General features: G+C 44.6%; 3 protein-coding genes across 5 annotated transcripts in view; 1 reads left to right on the top strand and 2 right to left on the bottom strand.

Annotated features, from left to right (window-relative positions):
• Positions 1 to 4,823: 4,823 nt before the first annotated feature.
• LOC112138746 (microfibrillar-associated protein 3-like) lies at positions 4,824 to 10,085 on the bottom strand. Of its 2 annotated transcripts, none has more exons than XM_024261387.2 (3): positions 9,787 to 10,085; positions 8,984 to 9,244; positions 4,824 to 6,375 (listed from the first exon to the last, which is right to left on the bottom strand). In XM_024261387.2, the coding sequence occupies exons 2-3, from the start codon at positions 9,204 to 9,206 to the stop codon at positions 5,762 to 5,764; spliced, it is 837 nt and encodes a 278-aa protein (XP_024117155.1). In that variant the 5' UTR covers positions 9,207 to 9,244; positions 9,787 to 10,085; the 3' UTR covers positions 4,824 to 5,761. The 2 variants fall into 2 exon arrangements, with proteins under 2 accessions (XP_024117155.1, XP_024117147.1); XM_024261379.2 differs by having other exon boundaries at positions 9,657 to 10,084.
• A 334-nt stretch (positions 10,086 to 10,419) lies between these two features.
• arl10 (ADP-ribosylation factor-like 10) lies at positions 10,420 to 21,329 on the bottom strand. Of its 2 annotated transcripts, XR_002918023.2 has the most exons (5): positions 20,875 to 21,329; positions 17,332 to 17,515; positions 14,880 to 15,055; positions 13,525 to 13,788; positions 10,420 to 11,464 (listed from the first exon to the last, which is right to left on the bottom strand). XR_002918023.2 is itself a non-coding variant. In XM_024262459.2 (4 exons), the coding sequence occupies exons 1-4, from the start codon at positions 21,091 to 21,093 to the stop codon at positions 13,618 to 13,620; spliced, it is 750 nt and encodes a 249-aa protein (XP_024118227.1). In that variant the 5' UTR covers positions 21,094 to 21,328; the 3' UTR covers positions 13,068 to 13,617. The 2 variants fall into 2 exon arrangements, 1 of the variants encoding a protein (XP_024118227.1); XM_024262459.2 differs by lacking the exon at positions 10,420 to 11,464 and having other exon boundaries at positions 13,068 to 13,788; positions 20,875 to 21,328.
• Positions 21,330 to 22,658: 1,329 nt separating this feature from the next.
• The window catches only part of wwc1 (WW and C2 domain containing 1), a 29,350-nt gene continuing 25,105 nt past the window's right edge, over positions 22,659 to 26,903 (top strand). Inside the window, exons 1-2 of the mRNA XM_024262378.2 lie at positions 22,659 to 23,410; positions 23,511 to 24,065. Of these exons, the coding sequence (XP_024118146.1) occupies positions 23,947 to 24,065 (119 nt within the window). The 5' untranslated portion in view covers positions 22,659 to 23,410; positions 23,511 to 23,946. The remainder of the gene's footprint in view (positions 23,411 to 23,510; positions 24,066 to 26,903) is intronic.

Genomic DNA, 26,903 nt, shown 5'->3' on the forward strand with positions numbered 1-26,903 from the left:
TTTATTTACCAGTATTTATTTCTAAAATAAGTTTTTCTTTCAATGATTGGAGAGCCCCCCCCCCCCCTGTACAGTTTTACAGGCTTTTATTTTGTATTTCTAGATATTTTTCTCATCTTTTTTGAGGTTGAACATCAGCCTGATACTCAGCCTTTTTCCTCTTCACTTTGCAGGTTTGGTTTTATAAACTTTTTCACGATAAACAGCAAAAGTAGAACTTTATAAAACAGTTTTATTCAGGAAAAAAAACTATTTCTGCTTTTGTTTCTCAAAAATCTAACTTTTAAAATCTCAGTAAAAGGTGAAGATGCACCAAGGATGCCAATTAGAGTTCCTTTTTGTGTGTCAATGATTTTCTTTCTTTCTTTAAGCTGAACTGAAAGACAAATATTGAAAAAGTCACATGAAGGCTGGAGCTGCGAAACATTCAACTTTTCTTTTATGAACACTTATAATTAAAATGAAAGTGTCTCTTTTACTATTATTATTCAGTCCAAAGCCTCAATTTAAGGCATTTAAGTATAATTTTGCTCTGACTCCTCAAATGAGGGGAATTACAGCCTCTTCCCGGCTCCGTGTTCAGTTCTTGGAAAACAGTGTTGAGGAAGAAACTGAAATAATGCATCATTTTAATTCCTTTTATCTTTACTTTTGTTTAGGATTTGTTGTTTTTCTGTTTTTCCAGCCGATCATCTATGGGTTCATTATTCAGTGTATGTCATAGTTTGGTGTTCAAGTCTGTGAGGTCATCGAAAGGAGGCGGGCGCTTTCTGCTCCAGGAAGTTTGGTCCTCTTAACGTCTGAACTTCATCAGCTCATATCCTGTCTGAGAATGTCTGCTCCAGAACAAACTGCAACCCGAGTCACGTGCACCGACTATAAAAACTCTTTCATTGATCACTAAATTCACAACTCACCAAAGAGGAGGAAAAAGAACTTTATGATCTAGTTATGAAGAATCAGTAATGAGTTTTACGGCTTTATTACTCAAAATAAATTCAGTTACTTTCATGGTGATGAAAGTAAAGATAATCAATAAAGTAAAAGGTTAAGCCAAACCAAAAAAACATTTAACACAAACAAAACATTTTATTCGTTTTTAAACAAAAGGTGGAAATATGAAAAAGACATTTGACTCACTACAGTGAAGCCATATTTATGGAGAGAAAATCGATTCATCCCGATTTGTGTGTATGTAAGTCTTGATTGTGACTCATACAACACATTCTGTATTATCATAAATACAAAAATGATTGAAATAAACAAGTACAATTTACACATGAACAAATGGTTACTGACATATTGACAGACACCTCAGTTTCTGGACCCAAAAGTGGAGGTTCTCCTCTGACTGACCCTCAAACTCGTGCAGGGATCACCTCCCTTGTGGAGCAGAGCTCTCATCAAAGTTCAAATGTTTGTTCTGTCATTTACCTGTTCAGGTGTGTCTGTTTCTGCCTCCAAGCTGGATCTCTGCTCGTTTTGGGTCCAGCTCCTTCGTTCATGACATGAACATCCCACAAACATTTGAAGAGGCTGTTGGCTGGTTTCTAATGTTTGTGTCCTTCTGCAGGGAAAACGTGAAAATGATCACGCAAACAAGTATTTCAGAAATAATCTTCGTCATTTCATCCTCACACATCTCCAGGTTCTGTGAGGTAAAAGTCAGTGTTTTGTTGGGCTGTTGCTTCTCTGTTTTCTTTGACTGCACGCATACCTGGACATCAGGAGGACACGACCCCAGAACCTTCACCCGCGTCCCCCGTGAGCTGTAATGTTGTTACTACATCCATTACTTCCCATTATGTTTTGACAGCCGGGCGTTTCAGCAGCCTCCTCTCCTTGTTAGCTCCTGTGTTTGCCTCCAGCTGCAGGTTCTGACCTCTCCGGCATCGCCCGTGTTTGGTGAAGGTTACGACCGAGCTGCAGACCTACTTTACTGCTGCTTTCACAGAACCAAAGCAACACTGGACTTAGATGTTTGAGAAATTCTGAAACGATTATTTCAGGATTGATCTGGATTTATTTTCCTCTCAAATGATTTATGACTAATTCTGACTAAAGTCCACTCTTCTGCATGATGTCTTTTCTTCTTAATGCTTCTGTGCAGATGTTAGAGGTAAATTTTACTGAACTGTAACAGCTGGTGAGCAGGCAGCTGAGATGGAGTAAAAAAAAGGTTCCTGGTATTTGCAGACAGAAGCTTTCAATCGAAGCCTGACAGTGTTGGAAGATGTTCCTTTGTAGAGCCAGAGACCAGCAGACCTGAGGAAACCTTCATGCTGCATCAGACTGTGGATCAACTGAGGTGATGCTTTGCTGCAGAGACGAACACAAAGGGAGAGATCATCTGAACGGGGCATTTATCCGTGTGGAGCACAGGAGTCTGTCCAGCCGTGAGGTCATCAGAATGATGCTATCATTTAATTGCAAAGCAGCAATCAGCCAGACCATCATGTTACCATAGAAACCAGTTTAAGGCTGTCATTGTCTGTATCAGAGAACCGGACCGAGTGTGATCCCTCCATAGAGAATGGTTCATTCCCGGCTCCAACCAAATGAATTCAGTCGCCATGTGGAGCCAGCCGCTGCCAGTATGCAGTGATTGGTCCGTCTGTGTTTCTATAGCAACTGCTCTCACCAATCAGGAGGGAGCTTGTTGAAAGGTCACACCACTTAAAAGTGGGCTGGATGAACTCTGTGAAACATTTTGAACGTTGGACCAGCAGGCTCCACCTACTTTTGTTGAAGCAACTGATTGGTCAGTTTATAACTTGAACTACAGAAAAAAATATTATCAAGAAGATTTTAACAGGAGTGACAAAATATCTGTTCAATCAACACCGGAGAAAGCAATCAATGTTTCAATGAGTGAAGTAAGCAGATGTTTTAAGCCTCTTTTATGTTTTAGTTTTCACCTTTACTCCAGTGGATTTAAATAAAACGAAGGCCAAATGGAAAATTCCACCTTAAAACCTTCCGGTCTCCTCAGTAAACGTCTGTGATGAACGATCGCTGAGCTAATCAATTCTGTTTAGATACCTCGCCCCTGGAGAGGCCGAGAAGGAGGACTGATGGATTTTAGAGTTCTCCAGCCCAAGGTTACTGCGAGCAGCCTTGTTGTTCACAGGTAGAGCTCATGGAGCCGAGCTTCTCGCATGCCGTCTCTTTAGGTCACGGAAGAGCCGAAACATCCGAAGAAAAGTCAGGAAACTCACCGAACCGAACAAGAAAACGGGGAAAACCTTAGGAATGTGTTGATAACCTTTTTGTAACAAATAAACGTACACATGAATACTTCTGAACTATTTGCCCCGAATGTATTTGTCTGTCCAATAGGACTTGTGGTTGCTATGGAGACCATCAGGGTTTTAAAAGTATCCATCCATCTCCATTCTTGGTTTAGTCTCTTTGTAATTAGTCTGTTGATCTATTAGCAAACCAAGGATTAATAATCTTTCTGCAGCTCTCTGTTTACATCCCATAATGCCCAGCTATGGTGGCCTTTTTGGTCCAGTTGTTCCACTCCGAGCACGGAGCCTATTCAGACTGAGGAAACTCCAATCAGACCTTAAGACCATCTCAAAAATGGGTCCAGGAGCGGTTCTGGTCCTGGATCAGGGTCCACTTGTGTTCAGACTGAGAAAACTCGGAGCGAATCGAAGCTCAGTCTGATTGGACTCAAGACCACCTTGAAAAATGGGTCAGAGAGCGGTTCTGGTCCAGGATCAGAAACTGCTTGGATGTTTTCAGATTGAAACTTTATTCCGGATTATTGGGGGAATCAAATTCTGGTTCACTTTAAGCGAACCGAGCGTATCCAGTCTGAATCCTCCACTAAAGCACTGATACTTTTGTTTCTAGAAAACTCCTCAGAATTTGTTTTCTCCACAGATATTCCTGTAAATATTTACAGCAACATCTTCTCCAGGAACGTTTGTACTCTGACTTTGAGGACGTCCATTGATGTGTTTTTTAATGTCCTGCTTCACTTTCTTTGCTGGTCTTTGTCAAAAAGCTGTGATCTGAAATTGCCTGCTCACAGTCGGACGGTTCCAGAAGAAAAGGAGGCTGTGGTGTTTCCTGATGGATGACAGAGTCAGCAGCAGCAGCTTTACAGTGTGTTCTATTATACTTCAAGCATGTTTGAGACTAATGTGCGACTCAGAGCAACACCTCACCCCAGAGAGGCAGCACTTCATCTCCTGCCAGTTAATCTCTCCCTGTTGACCTCAAGTCTTTGCCGACATCTGTTAATGTTCACAGCAGCTGCTGGGTCAGTGAACGCACCGCCGCCAAACGCAGCTCCACATCTCCCCCATGTGGACGTTTCCCTGCAGCGCGCTCATGAGCTTTGAGGGGTTGTTTATTGTCATCTTTTGTTTATGTGAAGGAAAGGCAGCGAGCTGCATGGAAACTGCTCTTCATAATTAATAGAGAGATCCGTTTAATCTGCAGCTCGTTTCAGGTAACAGACAACGCTGTCAAATAATTCCCTTTTATTGTTTTGGCAGCTCTCTGCTCGTTTGTCTCACTTAAAACTACAACCCACAAATAAACCTAATTATCAAACATAAAGAAGAAGAATTAAAGCAAAATACAGCTTTTTATTGATGATTTATTTCATTAAGTGAAGCAGAAGGTGCAGTGAAAGTGCTGCCAGCAGCAGCTGGGTGAAAAGTTTTCTCTCCAGTCGGTGATTCTCGTGTCTGAGGAGGAATTTGAGGCTTTTTTTGCAGAATTGTTGAATTGCGTTTCTTCATGTTGTTTCCTTCTTTTGTAAAACGCTCATTTTTTCAGATATGAATCAAACATAAACTGGGTTTAAAATATTGTTTTTAATAATTTCTTGAATATTCAACATGAGATCAGTAAAACATGAAATAATAAATTAAAACTAAAAGTCGGCCACATTTGTCTTTCATAGCCCATTAAAACTACAACCTCACAATAGTGGAGACAGTAGCTTCACACAGCATATTACTGAGAAATCAGACTTTGTTAAAAAAAACTTATCAAGTAAAGAAATAAAGAAATAAAGATATGGATTTGATCTGGAGGATTTCCTGCAGGTTTTTGTTGTTCTGAAAGAGCAAATCTGAGCAAGAACAACAGACCAAAAAGGACCGACGGACCCGAGCAGGACCGACGAACCCGAGCAGGACCGACGGACCCAAGCAGGACCGACGGACCGGAGCAGGACCGACGGACCCGTGCAGGACCACCGGAGCAGGACCGCCGGACCGGAGCAGGACCGACGGACCCGAGCAGGACCGACAGACTTGAGCAGGACCGACGGACCCGAGCAGGACCGACGGACCGGAGCAGGACCGACGGACCGGAGCAGGACCGACGGACCCGTGCAGGACCGACGGACCCGTGCAGGACCGACGGACCCGAGCAGGACCGCCGGACCGGAGCAGGACCGCCGGACCGGAGCAGGACCGACGGACCCGAGCAGGACCGACGGACCCGAGCAGGACCGATGGACCGGAGCAGGACCGACGGGTGTAACGTGGATGTTTTGTTGCTACATTTCCTCTGGAAGTCACCTGGCTGTGGAAGCATCAGAGAGAAAAGCTGAGATGAAATGTGGAGCAGCGTAATGAGCTCTTCTGAGCAGGAAGAGAGAACCAGTCTGTCAGGAGAACCCAGACGTGGCCTGAATCCATCACTTTGAGGTAAGTTTGGCGAGAGTTCAAACGCGATGATCTCATTCCACCGTTTCAGAGGCATGAATGGAGTTCTTCACCTCCGTGGATCACAGGCTGCTCTCGTGACACTCTGCTGTCCTGACGTCTCGTCTCTGCAGACGCACGCTGACCTCTGACAGCGAGGCCTGCTCTTCGATCTCTGACCACGCCGCCTGCTCGCCCTCAGCTCCATCGGCTCCGGCGTTCTCCTCCGCAGACGCCCTGCAGTTGAGGATGAGTGGCGGCAGGGGGATGCTGCGTGCCAGCTCCTCCATGTGGCGAGCGAACTCCATGGTCTTAAACTGCGTGACCTTGGCGAGCTCCTGAGTCTTGGCTGACGTGATGATGGGGATCCTCTTGGCGATGTCGAAGGCCCTCTGCAGCTTCTCCGCGCCCTCGGTGCGGAAGAACTCGTTGATGACCTTCTCGGTCTCCTTCAGGTGGCTGCTGACCATGCACAGCCGCGCCACGTTCAGGATGATGGTGATGGTGAACGCCACCAGGCACACCGCCACGAAGTACACGCCCAGCCCGCTGTCGGTGTAGGCCACGCGGAGGGTGACCGTGTAGTTTCTGGAAGGAGCTCCGCCGCTGGACGCCACGCAGGTATAGCGGCCGCGGTCCTCGAAGGAGACCACCGTGATGTTGAGGACGCCGTTCTCCTGGATCTGCCATTTCCCTCCTGGAACCAATCAGAACACGTTTATGACCATGCAGTCACATTTCTATAGCAGATTAAATGCGTTTGAGATCATTTAAGGACTGGATCGACCCTCTGAGGATCCAAGACTTCTCCAGACTCGTCCAGAAAGACGCCGTCTGTGTCTGCCTCTCAGGATAATCTATAAAAGCTGATTTCATCAAAGATTCTGAGGCTGTAACAGCCGACATCCACACAGAAACCGTAAAAGAGAAACATTTCATTTACAAAGATCCTCTATTAGGTGAAATCTAGTCCTTCGTGCACAAAAGACAGTCTTCAGAATCCTACAAGGTTTGCACTTTGTGGAATAAATGGAAACATTTCAGAGCATCCTTAACATCCTTTTGTTGATCTACCTTTAATTCTCTACGTCACGTGACCTCCAGGAGCAGCTCAGCCGGCTTTAAAAGGAGAAAAACTCGTTTTGATTTTATCTTCTTCTTTTTTGTGTAAAAACATCCAGATCGGCATCAAACCGACTCCTAAGAACTCTTAAAGCCCCGGTGTCGGTTTTATTTCCAGCTGCGTTTGTTCTGTTGAGATCAAATTGTCATTTACTATAAGGATGACGCATTGAATCCAATTCAGAAAGTTTTTTTAAAGTACACAAAACATCTTACAAAATTCATGAGCTAAAGCAGAATTTTAGCCGGCATATGTAAACAAATCAAAGACAATTAGCATTGAAAAGATAGAAGGTGTAAGCAAAAGTAAAAAAACAGGCACACAAACGGTGGGAATGTATAAACTAAGGTAATATCAACTACAAGAAAGTTGCATTATCTGCAATAGTGTGAATACTTTTTAATTAAAGTAGTTGCTGCAGACGCTGAAGTTTTTTGCTGAAAATAGTGACGTAATTTACTTTAATTGCTGAGGGGATTTGCTGAAAATGCAAAAGCTGTTTGCAAAATGTTTCATTTGCTCTAAGACTGGAAATTTCGTTACAGAACCATGAAAGAGCGCTGAAGTTAACCTGAAGTTCTGAAAAAGTTGTAGTAAAATTGCTTTAAAATCTCTAATACATGACAAATTTGGAAACATATTTAGTTTGTTGCTTAAATACTAGTTAAACTCCAAAACAGCCTAAAAATCCTCAGTAAACTAAATTAGTCAAAAACCTTAGCCTGTTGCTAAAATAATGGCTAAACTCTTAATTTTTAAATGACCATAAAGATGAAAACATATCCCATGAATATATTTAAAGGCTTGTAGATAATATTTAAAATGTTGAGATTTGAAGACTGTCACATTCATTTCTTATGGAGCAGATTTTGCTCAATATTTCAAAAACTATAAAGTTTATGAATATCGAAAATATAAGCAGTAATGTCCTGAAAGAGCTGAATGTTTAGATACCAAGATCACTGAAAGTGTGTTTATGTGCTGAAAACTGTAGATGAAGCAGGAGAATCACTATCGTGTGAATGCTGACTAAACATTCACACTTTTATCTTGAAAGAATTTTAAGTACGGTTGCCAAATCTAAACAGTCCTGGTTTATTTTTCCTATGTGCTCGACTTCAGTCACAAACATCATTTCAGAAACCTAATTGAAACACACAAACAGACAGCAGGTGATCAGGATCTGGAGGAGATTTACTGCCACTGATTGGACAGGAGATCACAGCTGCTTTTAATGAGTTCTTGCAGATTAAATTCACTTTAAATTGAATAAATGAAACAGTCTGCAGGTCTTGAAAATGCTTTATATTGTTACTGACTCCACGTTTAAGGCGGACGCTGAGGTCACAGCACAGCTGATCGGCCGGCTCTGATAGACTGATGTCTTCACAGAAGCATGAAGGTGTTCTCCTCCAGGATCGCAGAGAAAGAGCGCCGGAGAGACGGCGCTCAAAACAAACGTCCAGAGAACAGAAGGAAATGATTTCAGCTTCAACGATCTGGTTTCACGTCAGCCACAAACACAAAGATCATTGTCCCGACAATCTTTGTCTGGTTTCAAAACAGGAGCAGAAAGTTCTCTTTACCACCTTTTGCTGCATCAGCGTCTCTCTGACACAATGACTGCAGACGTTTGGGGGTGAAAGTGTTCACACCTGCATTTCACACCTGTACAACAGCGACTGCAGTCCTGCTGCACCTCAGAGGAATTCATCCATTTCCAGTGACTGCACATTTAGCCAGAACTGTCCTAAATACGTATTTATTCATTTGACCTGTTTAATATGCATAAAGGAGTCACTAAATCCAGTTTAGGAAATCAGAACATGAATGGAAATTAATCTGTTGGACAAATTAAAAAAAAAGTTGGTGAAAATTCCCCGTTTAAGTAAAGAGGGACTTCAGTTACTTTTCCTGTTGTCCATTTCTAAAAATGCTTGGAGAACTGAGATAAATAAAATAAAAACATAAATAATGCTTTTTCTACTGAATTTAATTTTTCTTTTGGCTCAGAGAAACATTTAGACTGAAAATCCACAGTTTTTAGAATCAGCAAGTCAAACAGAGATCTGATCTTTACTCAGAAAATACCGTACAGGAACTCGGCGGTGATTTTTCCTTCTGGATGCTGCAGAGATAAAAACTCTTTCAAAGTAAAAGCAGGTCTCACGCTCCGTCCTACCTGTAGCATCGATGAGCAGAGCTCCTCTGGAGTTGTACCACTTCACCTCATCGTGGAGTCCGCTGCCGTTACAGGTAATGAGGACGCTGGACCCCTCCCTCGCCACGACGTCCGGCGTGGAGGGGGGCACGGCGGCCTCAGAGCTGTTGGGAGCAGCACCTGCCGCCCTGCCGGCCAGCAGCAGAGCAGCCAGCAGCAGGTGTGACAGGTGGAGCGTCAGCATGAGGACCGGATCTACAGCATCATGGAGACCAGAAGAACCTGCAGAACGGGAAACGGTCGCTGACATGGTCTCGCTCCACAGGGAAACAGGCTGAAAGGAGTTCAGTGTCACCATGATCTGAAAACTGTCTAAAAGTCACGTCTACCTGAAGAATACACTCTAGTTTGTCGTCACTAATCTTAGAGTACAAGATGTCCAGATAAAGAACTTATCTGTCTTAGTCTCCTTAGTGCTCCATGACAGATGTGGGATTTTTCTGTCAAATTCTCTTTAATAATCTTAATATCCTTTAAAAGATGAAAAAGTGACGGCTACATTCACAGCAAACGTCACTAAAACTACCAAAGTGCTTCTCAATGGAACATGACGAAGATCTGTCATTATTGATTATGTGATCAGGGTAAGATTAAATTAATAAACCTGTTCGTTCTTTACACGATTCCCTCTCACCTTAAAGCCTCGCGGTTTGAGTTCATTAAGTCCAGAACGATCCTAAACTCTCACCATCCGAATGAAGAACAATCTAAAACACCAAAGAGCATTTCTGTCCGTGAACGAGACTAAAACAAACCCGACTGACCGCCGATCCCGAATCCCACAAAGATCCTGAGCTCCGAGCTTCCTGGGTCAGGTGAGGCGGAAGGGGCGTGTTCTCAGCGTCACAGGTACACAGGTCGAAGCAGTCTGGAATGTGTTCAGCTAAAATGTAAAACTGGAGTGTTCAAAAAAAGCAGCACTTTGATTAAAAAAAAAAAAAAAACAGAATCAAATTAAAAGTAGGCCCGTAAAGAGGACTGGACTGAGTGGCTCCGCCCCCTGGCGTTCCAAACTGAAAGTGTCTCAAAGAAGCCAAAATCTTCTTTAACCCTTTAACAGCAGAGCTCTAGTGTTTATGTTCTTTGATTTACTGTGAGTTTCCAACCGTTAACACGATGATTCGTCGATTTTCTCCTTCAGAATCTACTGGAATGATTGAAAAGTTACACTATGTTAGATATTTTATGTTTAAATATCAGGGCTTAAAGGCTTAAAGAAATAAACAGTTGTTACTCAGTCATTCTATTTGTCTAGTACCATTTTTTTCTTTTATATATACCTTTTTTGTTCATCATTTATAAACTGGCCAATCAGATGCCTCAGTTGTGCCCACTGGCCCCACCTCCAACATCTGAATGACAGCTTCTCTGTGTCTGTGGAAGAGGTTTGGACTTCAAACAAGCTCACTCCTGATTGGTGACAGTACTTCCTCTAAAAACATGACTCAGACCAACTCGGACCAATCACTGGCGTCTGGCTCCAAATGGCGACGCCCACATTGCGTAAAACCATTTTTTATGGGTGATGTTACAGTCAGCAATGTCCATCTCTCTACAGTCTAGGATAGTCAGGCTTAAACATGGCAACCTTTTTTATTTTCTAGAATACTAAAGTGTGTTTTAAATAAGATTTTAAGCTTCTTTATATTTTTTGTTTGTTTTATTTTCAAAGAAATTAGATTTACATGTTAGGGCTTAAACTTTACCTAATGAGCCCAAACCGAGAGAGGCCTCCAGCTACAGACAACATGGCGGCTGGAGCTCCGCCCCATGCTGGAAGTGGAAGTTGTTCCTCTCCATAACGGAAGTTGTTCCTCTTTGTGGTGCAGGAAAAAAAGTGTTAAAAAATGTATGATTTAGCAGGAGATTTTAGCACCTTTCTCGGTCTCAGCGGTTTGTTTCAGGGCCGTTTTGCGTGCTTTTGTCAATCTGCGCCGTGTCTCTTCTACAGAATGTTTCTGTTTACTAAAGTCACATTTTCTCTTTGATTGCGAGCAGATCTTCATTTTCATTCCGTTATCCTGGACTGCTTTTCCTATGTTCATGTCTGTCAGATAAATGAGTGTGTCCAGTGAGCCTTAAATCACCTGTAATCCCACTTTGCAGATTTCACCTGTGCAGGTTTTTCCAGGATGAAAAAGTTAAAACTTGGACCTGAAAATGAGATTACGGAAAAAAAAAAAACTTTCCCACCTACTCCACTCCTGATCATCTGGGAGCCAAAATAGACTTTAGAACATGCTCAATAAGGAGAACAGTTTATTTACAATTTGTCACATGGAATCTTCAAATCCATCCTGAACTGAGCCCATCTCCACCCCGTCGCTCTGTCACCGCGCTTGTAGTTGAGTCGGACGTCACCATAAATACTCAACCAAATAGGGCCGGACGGGTTTGCACGCCGAGTCCTGGTACGTCAAGATAAAGCCTGCCGACGGCTACCTGGGAAGACCGCAATACCCACAAGATCAGGAGATTCCCAAATGGGAAAAAAGTGATAAACCCCCCTCCCCCAGTTACCCCACACCCTCGTTCTTTATTACACTCCAGCAAATCTTGTGCAGAGACTAAAACTTGGTCATCTGGAGCTTCAATCTCACCAAGTCTAGATCAGTCGTCTGTGGAGGAGCTGGGAGGGTTATACAGATCCACGTTGGAGTGATGCGCTTTAGTTCACCGGTCATCCCTCCGGTCGACGTCCTCGTCTCTCGTCGGATGTGTTAATACAGAGGTCAGCAACCTCTAGCAGTAAAGAACCATTTGGGATTGTTTTCTACTGATCAAAACCTACAAGGAGACGCAGAGTCTCACTTTATTCTGAAAGAAATTTGGATTTGCATTCACAACCTGCTTTTTTTATTAATAATAAATATGAATTATGTCTATTTTTGGCATAAGCAAAAGCAGAAATCTAAAAGGAAAATACCATATCTGGAAATTGAATTTTTTGTTTTTTTATGTTTGATAGAAGCTCAAATAAATTCTTTTCAAAATAAAAGACACTCTGCCAAACAGGATCATCTCAGTGCAGATCTGGACAGCTAGTAACCAATGTTGTTCAGCATAAGATAATAAGTGCTTTTAACTCAGAAAAGATCAAACTTTTGAACAAAGTTTTGCTTTGGGGTTGTAAGGGAGCTGTGGGCAGCTTTAGATGGGCGTGGACGTCTTCTCAACCAGAGTGCCCTGGCTCCATGATGACGCGAGGCGCCTTTCTCCTTCAGCCGCGGTGCATGTGAGGTCTGTTCCACCACCTGGGACGGGCCTCGTCACCGCGGTTCAGGCAACTTCCTGGTGCTAACCTTCAGGAGAACCCGTTCAGCCTGGAGTCTGGACTCCAGCTTCCAGGACTGGCCTTATGGTGGTTTTCCAGAAATCCCGCTTTATCAGCTGCAGATTACCTGGATCAGGTGTGTTTAGCCAATTAGGAGCTTCAATGGCAGGTTGGTTAGACAACATTGGACACCGGCCCTCGAGGCCTGGATTCAGACCCCCCCGTCATAAACCACAGAGACAGTAATAAGTGCAGATGTTCATCATGAAGAATGTGGTTACCGTGGAGATTTGGAATCAGTTTAGGATCTTAATCCCATTAAAGGTCTACTGTTCTGATCTGACCCAAATCCCCCATTTTGATTCTATTAGCTGGAATTCATCTTTAAGGGAAGATTTTGGATATTGTAACGCTGCTTTAACTTCTATCAAATCCTCCAGACTGCTTTGATAGATTGAAGTCTTGCACATGTTTTGGATTCTGTCCTGTTTTTCCAAAAGCATCAGTAAAGCGTGTCTTAAAGGAGCCCCACATCTAAAGTAACAAACACCTGTTTGAGCTGGAATTTACTGAAGACAGGACACAACTACAGTATTCTGTGACAGACTGGAGACCTGTCCAGGTGAACCCCGCCTTCGCCCCTCAGTAGCCGGGTTAGCCTCCAGCACCCCCACGACCCCGAAAGGGACAAAGCGGACAAGAGGACGAATGAATGAATGCATCTAAAATAAAAGTCTTTTGCTGATCATTGGTCTGTGGAGAAATTGGGTGTTGGTGTTAGACTGGGGGCGGAGCCGTCAGAGCAGACTCTTCCTGAAAGGGGCGGGCTCACTCTGTGACATCAGATCGTGAGGACCCGCTCGTTTTCGTGGGTATGGGAGGGGCTGCTGTTGACATAGATGTAGTAGGAGTCATGCTTTTGAAGTGTTTAAGAATATGATAAAATTCCACTTCCAGGTCGTCTTCTCTTCGACATTAACATATGACCATATTTATAAATATCAATGGAAATCATTTCGTAGAAACTCAAGTGATTCAGAATCCAAAGTACACAAGACGTTTGTTTCTGTAAATGAAGTTCACATGAAAAGTTAACACTCATCTTTACACAGATATAACTTATAGTTAAGAACCCCCCCACCACTCCCACCCCGTCAGCTCCACAGCACAGACACAGGAGTGCCCCCCCCACCCCCACCCACTCTGCTGTCTGTTGAAGGAGACCCACTTCTGCCTCGTTTCATCTCCTTCCTCTTCATGGTTTCCCGCTCTGCCTCAACTGGAGGCAGCTGCAGACATCAGGCGACGCCTCCTCAGGTGTTCAGAGGAGCTGCAGCAGGAGGTTCTGGATGGTGTCCAGGTCTTGACAGGACTTCCTCACAGCTCCAGAGTCCAGCTGGGAGGTCAAGAGGAAGAGCTTTCTGTCTGCAGCCACAGAGTGCAGGGCCAAGGCTTCGTGAAGCTCCGCCCCGCTCACCGCATCAGCCTTATCCTGGGGAGGGTGAGAAGAACATCCACCTCTTATTACTATGACCTATGAGGTCTGCAGACACTAATGCACACGTGTCTGCAGACGCTTCTGCACACATATCTGCAGACGCTCCTGCAGACGCTGAAGGTTCCACCCTGGAGAACGTTGAGGTCTCCGATAATTATAACACAACATAATAAGAACACAGCAGCTGAACGTCTCAGAAAAGTTCTGGGAAAAATGCTGGAGGATGAATTAGAAAACCCCAAAATGTTGGAAAAATGAAATGAATGCGAGCTGGTGGTTCAGCGAAAGCCGGAGGATTCCGGTTGGACGGCAGCATGAGGTTCAACCAACACTCCGATCATCTTCAAAGACTTCCCTTAGAATGAGGCTGTCTTAGCCAAACGTTTGTTAGAAATTCGCCTCTGAGTTGTGGGCGAGACTGACGTAAGCCCGCCCCCTTCCCATCATCCATCTGTTAACAGTCTCTCCTGCTAGCTTACAACAAAAATTGCAGCAACATCAGAGCGATCCAGTTCTGATCCAGATCCAGCTCAGAGGAGGAAAACAAAGACGTTCATGGATCTATTTGTCTGCATCAGAATGGGGCGGAGCCGGGAGCTGTTGGCCCCGCCCACCATCACCTAAACAAGCTGCTCCTGATTCACAATGATTTGAAGGAGAAATACTAAGAAATGTACAGTAGCTTTAATCTTAATTTTCATGACATCTGTCCTCCATCTTCATAAAAATGCTACAAGAACACATTAGAATCACCATTTTCATCGGAGTGGGTCTTTAAGACGCCTGGATCAGACCGATCAGGGCCTCAGAAGTTCTGGGTCTGACTGTTCAAACCCTCTTTACCTGGACCGTCTGCTGCTTGGACGCTGCAGAGCAGAGGCTCCTGCCAAAAATTTTCATTCATGCAACAGAGACTTCTCATCTCTAAACTGACCTGTATGCAATCAGGATGTTGGCCCCGCCCCTTTAACCCCACCCACTTGATGCTCATTATCACCTGACTGTCACCTGAGAAGTAGAACTGGTGGTCTTGTTGTGACGTTCACATTTTAATCCCTGTCCGGGTTCAGACCATGTTCGTTTACCTGCTTGTTTCCCAGGACGACGACTGGCAGCTGAGGCCCCTCCTCCAGGAGGCGGTGAAGCTCAGCTTTAGCTAACGGGAGGCGAGGTCTGTCAGATGAGTCCACCACAAACACCAGAACGTGAGTCTTTCTCAAGTAGTCCAACCAGTAACGGCGCAGATCCTCGCCGCCGCCAACTGCACAGCAGAAAACACTGTTGTTACCACGGAAACGTGTCAGCGCCGTTCCGCAGGAGATCCCTGATCTGCCCAACAGTCCTGCTACAGTGGGACTCTCAGATGCTCAGTCATCATTTTAAAACAGGGGTCACCGACCTTTTTGAAACTGAGGGCTACTTCATGGTACTGAGGCATACGAAGGGCTACCAGTTTGAAATAACAAATTTCCTTAGTTTGGCTTTAGTTCGACATTATTAATAAAGAATAATGATACTCCTCTATGTGAAGATTTCTCACCATAATTATCAACAATGACAACAAGCTGGAAACAGATATCAATATTCAAAAATTAATCTCAGTAATTGTTACATTTTCAGATGATCTCTAACATTTCATTGGAAAAATCTCCCATTTTCAGTATTTTCTGTCCCATGTTTATCAACTATGTAATGTGTGATAAAAAAATAGCAACAGAATAAAATAGAATTTTAGAAGCAGCTCACAAGTTGTGTTATTTTTAGAAGAGACCTGTGGGCACCTTGTGGGGTGTCCTTGGAGGCACCCTGGTGTCCGCGGGGGCCCAGGTTGGTGACCCCTGATCTAAAGCATATCCAGCCCTCCAGATCATTTCATTTTATTATCATTTTATTAACAATTTCATCATCTTCAACTATCAGCACTACCATCTTCAGTGGCCAAATCCAGCTTACAGCATTCACACTAGCATTATCACAGGTAATGTTATATATCTAATAGATAATTATGTTAAAAAGTTATGGTTTTAAGGTTTTAAAAATTTAGTTTTAGAGTGTTCAATAAATGTTTATCCTGTTCGGTCCGCGACCTGAGGAGTGTTTTGGATTTTGGCCCCGTGTGATTGAGTTTGACACGCCTGATCTAAGGGAACAAATGTTTCTCTTTGGTGTCAGAAGTGGCGGTTTAACACCACAGAGACATTTAGTTGGTTTTAGTTCTTCTGCAGCGGCGCCACAGGAGTCATTTCCTTCAGATGAATTCAGGTCAGCGTTCCTGAGCATGTTTACCAGAACTGCATCATCTTTTAAACATGAGATGTTAAATATTGGAGCTGTCAGAGCAGTTGCAATCCAGCAGCTCTTCACTCTGTTTAACCACGGAAACCGTTATGAGAAGATGACTGCACGGCGGCGGCAGGTGAGGCTCCCGGCCCACCGCAGTGGAAATTCAAGGTTGGTCTGAAACAACGATTCACCTTCAGCTGATGAGAAATTTCATTAGATACACATGGTGGCCAAGAACCACCGTCGCTGAAAAAAAAGTATCTGCAAACAGAAAGTCTACTAACTAACCAGAGGATAATCAACAGAACAGGAGTGGAGTAAAGTATTAAACAGAGAACAGTAAACTGTAGATCAATTGTTCAAAATAAACGTGGGGGGTGGGGGGGCAAACAAAATAAAATAATGTTAAATCACAAGATGACATGTTTTCAGTGTTTGTTTGTTCTGAGGGAAATAAATTGTATGTAAGAACTAATTTGGGCCAATAAATCAGAGAATTGTTCATTTTAGTTGTGTGAATATAATTCTTGGTTAACAAAATGAGGAGATTAATTACATATTCTCCTCGCACCAGTGCATATGGCAAAAACCAGACCAGCTCCGGTGTGTCCGTCGGCAAAAACAATCCTATAACCAATTCTGTTGTAGCTTTCTTGTTTGCTTCAATTTTTTTTTACGCAGTTACTTTTTAATCTTTGCTAAGATCACTTTTTTGTTTGCTGTAACTTTTTTTGCTGCGATGGCGGTTGTCGACCACCGTAGTTAGTTAGTGCTGATGGTTCACAGAAGGATGCTTCATGACGGTCATGGAGTTTCACATCTAAGTACAGCATCTCCCAAGATTCAGGCAGTAAAGGAGCTAACTGGTCCTGGACTCGTCCTCAGAGATTTATGTTCTGCCTACATGATGATGACCACAGGAACAATAATGTAGTCAAACAGTGCAGCTGCTTTGAACATAACTAGAATAAGATTATGAGCTGCTGTCAAAATGAAAAGAGATAAACTCCCTCCTCTCTCCCTCCTCTGGGCTTCAGATCCTGATTCTCTGTCTGCTCTGCTGTCTAATTGTTACATAAAGTGATTTTTTTTCTCTCCTTAAGATGAATTTGAGGAGTCTTTTGATGACAACAAGGGCTGCCTGTCCTCAGCGGAGCGGCATAAGACCGTCTTTATCTTGACTTTCATGCTGTCTGATCAAAACATCTCACAGACTGAACACTGTTCCTCTATTCTGTAAAGAAGCACCGTTACCCTCCAGAAAGTCCAGCTGGAAAGCAGGGATGTTCAGACTTATGAAGTTGAAGCCGCGGGTGGGTCGGCACCGGCCGGTCCGAGCCGCCGCGTCTCCAGAGGTCAGACGTCGCAGCATGCTGCTTTTCCCGGCTCCATCCAGACCAAGAACCAGAACCTGACGCTTCCCACGCTCGTCCTCCTCCTGCAGGCCGAGAATCCAGGACAAACATTCAGAGACGTGATGGCTGAAGCTCCAGCTGACTCGCTCTGGAGAAGCCCGTCAGAGTGAAGCAGACAGCCCACTTTAGTAAATCCATTTAGTTTTTCCTAACAAACAAGAAACCTCTTCTTCATCCATAAAAAATATTTTTTTTTTCCATCCACTCCCCTCATTGAAGCTCCTCAAAGGACCGTCAGGTTTTGACCATAGAAACTCCAGCGCTGCTCCATCAGAGCTCGGTTTGTTCTGGAGGGTGGGAGCCTGAAACTGATGAGCTTCAATGCTCAACTCTGGGTTCCCAGCAACAGTCAACAGTCTGATCCCAGAATCCAGGGTTACAGGAACAGAACCTTTCTGGTTCTGTCTTCTACCCAACAACAGAAGAGGAACTAGGTATGTGCTGCCAATGAACGATGGGGGTCGCTGGGTTAAAGACCAGGATCGGTTGGGGGTTCTGATTCCATCAAGGATAGACGATCCAGACCCCCCCATGGTACACCAGCAGTAATAGTAATTCGGGGTGTGTACTGGCAAGAGTCTAGCGATACGATACGTATCCCAATACTATGACGAAAAGGTTGAGACGTTAGGATCCATTTGCTAACGGTTCAATGGAACAGAGCAAGAGGAAGACATAGACAGCGTCACAAGACAGGAAATGGTCAAAAACACAGAGACGAGGCAGAGGAACAAATAAACAGGCGAGAATCATACTAGGAAAAACTGCTCAGACTGACGGATAAATGTGATCAAGACTTCGCACTGATGTTGAGGCTGGACTGAGTATAATGCTGGTGGTTCTGATGAGGATGATCAGCTGTGCAGGGAGAAGACTGAAGTGGTGGCTGATGGGAGTTGTAGTGAGGAAGGTGCTGAAGATGGTTAGAACTCAGGAGAGGGGTCCCTCTGGTGGTCGGAGGAGGACATGGCTGGGTGAGTCCTGACAGATATGTGTCACACGATACATATCAAAATATCCCGAGACTGTTTTTTATTTAAGATTATGTAAAAAAAAAAAAAAGTAAAAACTAAGTAGTACGTGTCTCAGAACAACAAAAACCGTGAGGCTGAGTGAACATTTAACAGGTTAGTTTTCGGGCGATCTTGTTGTTTTGGTGTAGAGCTGCTCAAAGAGGCTCACTGTGTTGCTAGCTAGCAGTCAAGGGTGGAGAACAAAAGTTAGGCCCTGAAGGATGCTCATAAATAATTCATTAAATATTGTCTTGTCAGTACTTTAAATCAACACAAGTATTACCAAACAAAATATCACGATATTTCGCCAAATACATTTTTCCCCCACAGCCCTGATAGTGAATGCATGTCATAGTGTTGTCCACATTCAGTGGAGGTAAACCAGAGAGCGATAAGCAGAGATATGCTAGTATCTCCCTGCTAATACCCAGCCGGGTCCAATTTAGCTTCCAGCTGGTTAGCAGCACCGAATGACTGAATCCTGCAGGACTGGACTCTGTAAACAACACGTGTCAAAGGTCTAGACCCGGCCCTTTGACACGTGTGAAAGTCAAGGCCCGGGGGCCGGATCCGGCCCTCTGGGTAATTCTATTCTATTCTATTGTTATCAATGGTCAGATGTTATCTTGAGCTCATTTCTAACTTGAATAATTTTGACAAAATATATTTTTATGGAGAGTAAAATATTAAAGTTATTTAAGGTTTAAGTTAATTTATCCTGGAATAATATTCCTGCCTTTTTATTATTCATAATTATGTTAAAAAGTTTCAGTTTTAAGGTTTTAAAAATGTGCATTCTGCTAGCATTTTGGACTATTTTGGAATTTAATGGGATTTTTTAGGCTGTTTTGGCTAATATTTCAGCTGCATGCTAGTTTTTTTTGGCTAATTTGGCATTTAGCTAATATTTTGGCTGGTTATCAGCTTCAGTGTTTTTAGTTATCATTTTCAGCATCTTCAGCAAATGTTACTTTTTATTCTGTGTTACCTTAGTGATGCAGAATCAAAATAAATACATTCAACCATATTTTTTATTTTCTCCTTTAATTTCATGACATGCGTAAAATCGTGTACTTGGCGGATCCCATTTAGATTTTGGTCGCCACGCTTTGTAATGTCTAACTTGTCAAAAAAAAAAATTAGATTTTGGTCTTTTGAGGGAAAGAGTTTGGGGACCCCCGGTCTAGACTCAACCCACAGGTTCTCCTTTGGACGGTGAAACACCGCTCCGGCCTTCCCGCTCCAGCAGTGCCGGTAAATCTCTCGGATGGCGTTCAGCTGACCAGACACGCTGGCCAGCAGCATTTTTCTAAGCTAGTTCTAAACAGCTGGTAGTGTTCCTGTTGACACTCGTGTTCTGCTAAAGCCTTTAGAAGCTGTTATGTCTCAAAGTCAAATGATGTTTTCCTACAACAAACGGTTCATTGCACGCGTTAGAATTGATTTACCAGCAGCTAATGACTTTAGGACATTCCCATTTTTCTGGTTCGGTTTCAGTCTGAAGGTAAACCGCATCGACTTTACAAAAACAAAGACCTGTTTGCTCCAAACTGACGATAACTCCTCTTAAGGTCTATTTCTGAGACATTTCAGGACTTTATAAGGACCCATGACCACCATGCTGCAGGTAACCTCGACCTTTTAGCTTCTTCATGACAAATATGCTTCTGATCCGGGTCACCGGCTGAAGGTAAATAGATCAAACAAGGCCAGGTCCTGCAGGGATCAACAGGACAGCAGCTACCAAACACAGCACAGGTGAGAACAGGTGAGTGTGAGTGACCGACCCACCAGGAATGAATAGCAGCAACAAGAATGAGGACACACCAGTCCTGTCAGTGTGGGCGGGGAGCACGTCCCAAAGGAGCCAATCAAAGGCTCACATCTACATTTATAATTGTTTGTTACAGAAATGGATCAATGCATCAAAATAATCATAATCAACAATCAGAAGATCCATTGATTCATTTCTGAGGTGATTATATAATCCTTCAGCAGAGATGAAACACGCTAAGACACGCCCCCTGAGCCGAAAACAATCCAAACAGCAAAAGTTAGGCAACAGGAAGTCCATAGAAGAGTTCTGAACATTTAACTCAACATCAGAGCGTCATCAGGGAGACTGCTGCTCCTTCAGCTGCAGGTCCTCAGAAAAAACTGTTGTATTCATTTATTTCCTTTTAAACGAGAAAAAGAAGAACGACCATCCGAACCTCCGCTGTGGATGCAGCATCATCTGAGGGGGGCTGCAGTTGGTGGGACCGCAGAGACTCTAGCGGCGCCCCTGAACGTTACGGATCCTCACCGGAGCCTCCGGTAGAGCCCCCATGTTCTCCTCCCCTCAGGACCCCCATCCCTCATGCGCTCACCTCAGAGATCGGACAGTACTCCGCGTGCGTGGACCACACGCGCCGCGTGTAGAGGAAGCTGAGCGCCATGAAGAGCGCGGACCCGAGCGCGGCCACGGCGGCGCTCAGCGCGGTGGAGATGTGCCGCAGGAGGACCATGAGGGAAGCCGCGACCAGGGCGGGGACGCGGAGGACCGAGGGCTGGCGCGAGCCGCTTCCCCGCGCGCTCTGAACGCACATCCAGCGCGCGCGTGGAAGCTGGGGCGGTTGATCCACAAACACGTGACTTGTGTTTGTGCATCCACGAGAACGCGCAAAGATCGTGATGTTGGCATAAAAGCAACAAACATGGAGGCTACAAAGACAGGCTGGAGCTGGTGTAGCGGTCAGCACTGTCTCCTCATGGGGAGCAGGTTCGAATCCCAGGTGTGGACGTTCACAAGGTTCTCCGGTTTCTTCTGAGGTTTCGCAGGAACAAAGATGTTCCTGAAGATGGAGATAAAAACCTGGATTGACACGGCTCAGTCTTCAGCTTTAGAACTGACATTTATTTTACTCTAAAATAACACGAAGCAAACGATGCTGAGGAAAGCCTGCTGCACAAACCCGTCAGTTATGGCAGCTGTTAGGAGTCAAGTAGAAGTAACTTTACTCCATATTCAATTATATTGCTGCTGTTTTAACTTAAGTTATTCTTCTGAATTCACGAAAATGTCTGTCCTGCTTTGACTGCAGTTGGCCACCAGAGGTCACTGTTCTTTCTATTTTACCCTGAAGTTGGAAATGATGAAAAGCAGAATTACCAGGAACTGCTAACAATAAATGAAAGCTTTCATGAAAAAGATGGACTATTTCCTCTTACTGTACTGTATACAATAAATGTCGCACCAGCCTGGAGAAAAAAAAATAAAGTCCCACTCTAATCAACCTTTGATCTCTTTTCATAGCACTCCCAATGTTTTTTTAATAACGATTATTTGGTTTTTAGCCAAAAACATAGTTTCTGCAGAGCAGCAGGAGTTCATTACTCCTCACAACTCATATTGGCAAATGGCGTTCACATATATGGTGCTTTATTACCTTCTTAGAAGGCCTAAAGTGCTTTACAGTCACACACACATTGCTAATGAACACTGGCACCAACCCATGACCACCAGGGGCAATCAGTGTCTTGCTCAAGGACACTTCAACACATGGGCTCACAGATGGGAACCAAACCTACAATCTTCCAATCAGGGTTGATTGCTCTACCTCTGCACCAAGTCACTCCAACCTAACATCACAGTGCAACAAAAACAGCAGCAATATCGTTTCTATCCAGCCGGACAGTTCTGATCCAGACTCCAGCTCGGACGAGGAAAACAAAGATGTTCATGGATCCATTTGTCTGCATCAGAATGGGGCGGAGCGACAGACTGTGGCCCCGCCCAGCATAGTTTCTATGTTCCAACTGAGAGTTTTTTCAAATAGCACTTGGTCTGCTCTTGACACCCCAAGATTTGAATGATAATAATAATAATTTTCTTTATTAATGTGCGCCATCATCAGAAAAATGCCACAAGAACATTTCAAAAACACAATTTTCATCAGAGTAAGTCTATTAGACTATTCCCCCCCTTCCATCTATACAAGTTTTCACGAGATTGTAACCAGAATTCAGTTGGATTGCATAAATATAGAACATTCGAGTCATTAAGGCAATTTCTCCTGAATTAACTCAGTTGATTAAAGCAAATGTTCAGCATTTACCTCAGCTTCCATCCTTGTTAATTGATAATGTCCTTCTGTCTGATATAAAGTGCAATAATACATTTTAGGAGCATCCTTGACTTAAAAATCATTCCCTCTACCTATTAGAAGAAAAAGGATTTATATATATTTTTGTAAATCTCTAAAAATAATAATAATAATTAAAAAATAGGAATGCCACAAAACTTTTAAAATGTTTGTCAGTTTAGCTAGACTGATATGCTTTTTCCTTATCCTTTAATGTGTGGATAATCTTGGTTGGGATTATTTATATATTGATCCCTCCCAATTGAATTTAGATTTCTGAATACAGTTAGAAATGTTCTTTTAATTTTATCTATATTTATATTTTCATTTTTAATTTATTTATTTTTTTAAATTAATTTTATATATTTTTTTTCTCTTTTGGTAATCCTTAAATTGAATTGTTTTGTCTCCACATGTATACATGTAGTGTCATCCCCCGTAATAACTTATTTGCAAAGAAAGAAAGAAAAAAAGCACCGTAACCGGAAGTGCTTTTTGCAATTACCTGTGCTTTTATTTTGAAAGCGGAAACTGTTTTGGCTGCGCGGGCTAACTTGACGCCATAGCGATTTGGGAACGACTGGAGTTTACCGCCGCCTGTCTGCCCCCCCTCCGCCGTCAACTGGGGCTAAACCGGCGTTAAGAAGAAGTTTGTTTCGGAGTGGAGCGGGTTCGGGTCCGGTTCCGACGCGCTTTCCTGAAGGCGGGTCGGAGTGCTCGGTGCCCCGCGGCTGTCCGGCCGCTAGCATTGATGACTGCTGCTAAACATGGTGGCCTGCTGGTAAGCGGAGGAGCCGAGCCCGTCCGGGAGTTCCAGAGCCCGGTCCAACTCCTCCGGTTTACGGGAACAACTCAACTTTTTCTTTGTTGTCTTCTTGCAGGACTAGGGACTAGGACCCAAACCGAGGTTCCGCCGGGGAGAAGCGGAGGACCGGCGCGGTCCGTGCCCCGTGAAGCGTGAATAACCGCGGGTTTCTTCTGAAGCGGGTTCCAAGTTTTCCACGCGGGTCGGGAAAGTTGCGAGCCGCGCGGGGAGGCTCGCGCCCCGGCGCCAGGAGTCGGTTCGGCCGCCGCTGCGGATGCTGGGAGTCGGTGCAGCGAGCTGGATCTCCTTCATCCCCCGAACGGTTCCGCTCGTCCGCGCGCGCAGGGTTCCCAACTATTCTGAGGATTATTATGGATTATTCCCGTGGCCTGATCCCGATCCGAATCGCAGCAGGCCGGAGGTTCTGGGGTCCGGTGGTGAAGATGAGAGAACGGAGCTCCTCATCGGCGTGATTCCGCTCTTAGAGGTCGGTACATGGAGACTCGCCTGACATGCCAAGGAAGGAGTTGCCGCTACCTGACGGTTGGGAGGAGGCCCGAGACTTTGACGGCAAAGTTTACTACATCGACCACATCAACCAGAGCACCAGCTGGATCGACCCCCGAGACAGGTAAGGGCGCGTGAGCGAGCACAGGTGCTGCTGACCTCTGACCCGAGTCCCTAAGGGATGGATCAGTCGGTCCAGCAGCGCCTCTGTGGGGGTTCGGGGGAACAGCGCGGTACTGGTGGGGGGTCTGAGTCCCTCCAGACCCGGTCCAGCAGACTAGAAACATGCACGTGCATCACCACATGCGCGTGCGGATGCTCCTGGAGGACAGCTGTCAAAGCTTCGGTTGGTTGGTGGACTCTGCAGAACCATCACTGCTCACTTACCGGTCTTTTAGAAAGAGACTTTAACGACAGTTTGGGTCGATCATTTCCTGAGATGATCTTTAGTACCAGACAGAACCGGAAACACTTCTGCACTTTGGTGCAAAAAATCCCAAACTTATTACAACCTTGAAAGCGAAGCCAGGAGTGTTCTCTCTGGGAGGTCTCATCCAACTCTGGTCCTGGTTCCGGTCTAATCAAACTCTGGTTCTGGTCTGATCCAGGCCAGATCAAACTCTGGCCCTGGTTCTGGTCTGATCAAACTCTGGTCCTGGTTCCAGTCTGGTCCAGGTCTGATCAAGCTCTAGTCCTAGTTCTGGTCTGATCCAGGTCTGATCAAAACTCTGGTCCTGGTTCCAGTCTGATCCAATTTGACCCAGGATGGATCAAACTCTGGTCCTGGTTCCAGTCTGATCCAGTTGGGTCCAGGACCGATCAAACTCTGGTCCTGGTTCCGGTCTGATCAAACTCTGGTCCTGGTTCCAGTCTGATCCAGTGTGGTTCAGGATGGATCAAACTCTGGTCCTGGTTTCGGTCTGATCAAGGTCTAATCAAACTCTAGTCCTGTCCAGTTTGGTCCATGACGGATTAGACTCTGGTCCTGGTTCTGGTCTGATCAAACTCTGGTCTTGGTTCCGGTCTGATCCAGGACGGCTCAAACTCTGCTCCTGGTTCTGGTCTGATCAAGGTCTTATCAAACTTTGGTCCTAGTTCCAGTCTAATCAAACTCTGGTCCTGGTTCCAGTCTGATCCAATTTGGTCCAGGATGGATCAAACTCTGGTCTTGGTTCCGGTCTGATCCAAGATGGATCAAACTCTGGTCCTGGTACTGGTCTGATCCAGTTTGATCTAGGACAGATCAAACTCTGGTCCTAGTTCCAGTCTAATTAAACTCTGGTCCTGGTTCCAGTCTGATCTAGTTTGATCTAGGTCTGATATAACTCTGGTCCTGGTTCCGGTCTGATCTAGTTTGATCTAGGTCTGATATAACTCTGGTCCTGGTTCCGGTCTGATCCAGGTCTGATCAAAACTCTGGTCCGTGTTCCGGTCTGATCCAGTTTGGTCCAGGACGGATCAAACTCTGGTCTTGGTTCCGGTCTGATCCAGGACGGATCAAACTCTGGTCCTGGTTCCAGTCTGATCCAGTTTGATCTAGGTCTGATATAACTCTGGTCCTGGTTCCGGTCTGATCCAGGTCTGATCAAAACTCTGGTCCGTGTTCCGGTCTGATCCAGTTTGGTCCAGGACGGATCAAACTCTAGTCCTGGTTCCAGTCTGATCAACTCTGGACCTGCTCAGTTTGGTCCATGACAGATCAGACTCTGGTCCTGGTTCTGGTCTGATCAAGGTCTAATCAAACTTTGGTCCTAGTTCCAGTCTAATTAAACTCTGGTCCTGGTTCCAGTCTGATCCAGTTTGAATCAAACTCTGGTCCTGGTTCCAGTCTGATCCAGTTCTGTCCAGGATGGATCAAACTCTGGTCCTGGTTCCGGTCTGATCAAACTCTGGTCCTGGTTCCAGTTTGATCCAGACACCTCTTCTTTCTGCTTTTTTCTGCTCGGGTCAGAGATGGTTCCAGACAATAGCGCCCCTGAATGATCGGCTGTTGGAACGACAGGATTGTTCTGAGGCTTGGTCCATTTCAATGTTTGGTTCTGACCCGTCATATATGAAAACAAACCAAACCAGATGGCTTTTTATTTTATTATTTGATAAATTTGGTTCCAATGTCGTCTGCAGGATTCTGAACATGAAACCCCGTCTGATGTTCCGGTCAAACGGCCGGTCCCGAGGGCCTGAGTCTTACACTGACTCCGCCTCTGTAGTTTCTTTTTGGCAAACACACCTGATCTAACGAGCAGCAGGTACACACAGCAGGAATATCTGACAAACGGGTGGGAGACCGGGACCACAGGCAGAAGTCCATGGAACCTTCTCCCTCCAGAACTGTTCTAGATCTCCATGGTTGTCCTGGTTCCTGTTTGCTTCTCACAATATTGAAAAGTTCCAAGCTTGAGTTACCCCCCCACAGTAGGGGGCAGTATGCATCTTTTTATTGGTTTACCATCAAGCAATGAAGAAGCACCAAAGCTCCGCCTCCTTCAGATATTGATAAATACATTTCTCATAGTTTTAGTCAATGTTGTTCACAGCAGCTGACGTGATTTTAAACAGAAAAACGTCTTTTCTTCTTCCGAATCGGTTCTTTAAAGGGCCTGGACCAGGATTTAAGTCTCAGAGATTAAACTATATCCATATAGGATCAAATATTACCTTTGGAACACTGCAGGACAAAATATTGATGAAATAGGAGTTATTTTTGTGAACTCATTTGGAAGTAAGATGTCTTGATCTCTGAGGCTCCGCCTGTCACTCCTGGTGGGTGTCGCCCACTGCCGTCATGCTAGAGCCGGCCTCTGCAGCGTGTCTGCGATTCACCCCAAAACAAACATCTGATGGATGTGCATACTGTGTATCTGTCTTTAGTGCCGCTTCTAAAGTAAAAAAACACCTATTTGAGCTGGGATTTATTGAAGACAGGACAAAACTGTAAGATATACGTTATTCTGCATAGAAA

This window comes from Oryzias melastigma, linkage group LG14 (assembly GCF_002922805.2).
Source record: "Oryzias melastigma strain HK-1 linkage group LG14, ASM292280v2, whole genome shotgun sequence".
Lineage (NCBI taxonomy): Eukaryota > Metazoa > Chordata > Actinopteri > Beloniformes > Adrianichthyidae > Oryzias > Oryzias melastigma.

Coding starts and splice junctions, on each gene's coding strand:
- arl10 (XM_024262459.2), bottom strand. CDS start 21,093: ATGTGCGTTCAGAGCGCGCGGGGAAGCGGCTCGCGCCAGCCCTCGGTC. Junction 17,516..20,874: donor AGTACTGTCCGATCTCTGAG/GTGAGCGCATGA, acceptor CTCGGCCTGCAG/GAGGAGGACGAGCGTGGGAA. Junction 13,789..14,879: donor TCGTCCTGGGAAACAAGCAG/GTAAACGAACAT, acceptor CACCCTCCCCAG/GATAAGGCTGATGCGGTGAG.
- LOC112138746 (XM_024261387.2), bottom strand. CDS start 9,206: ATGCTGACGCTCCACCTGTCACACCTGCTGCTGGCTGCTCTGCTGCTG. Junction 6,376..8,983: donor TCTGCTCATCGATGCTACAG/GTAGGACGGAGC, acceptor GATTGGTTCCAG/GAGGGAAATGGCAGATCCAG.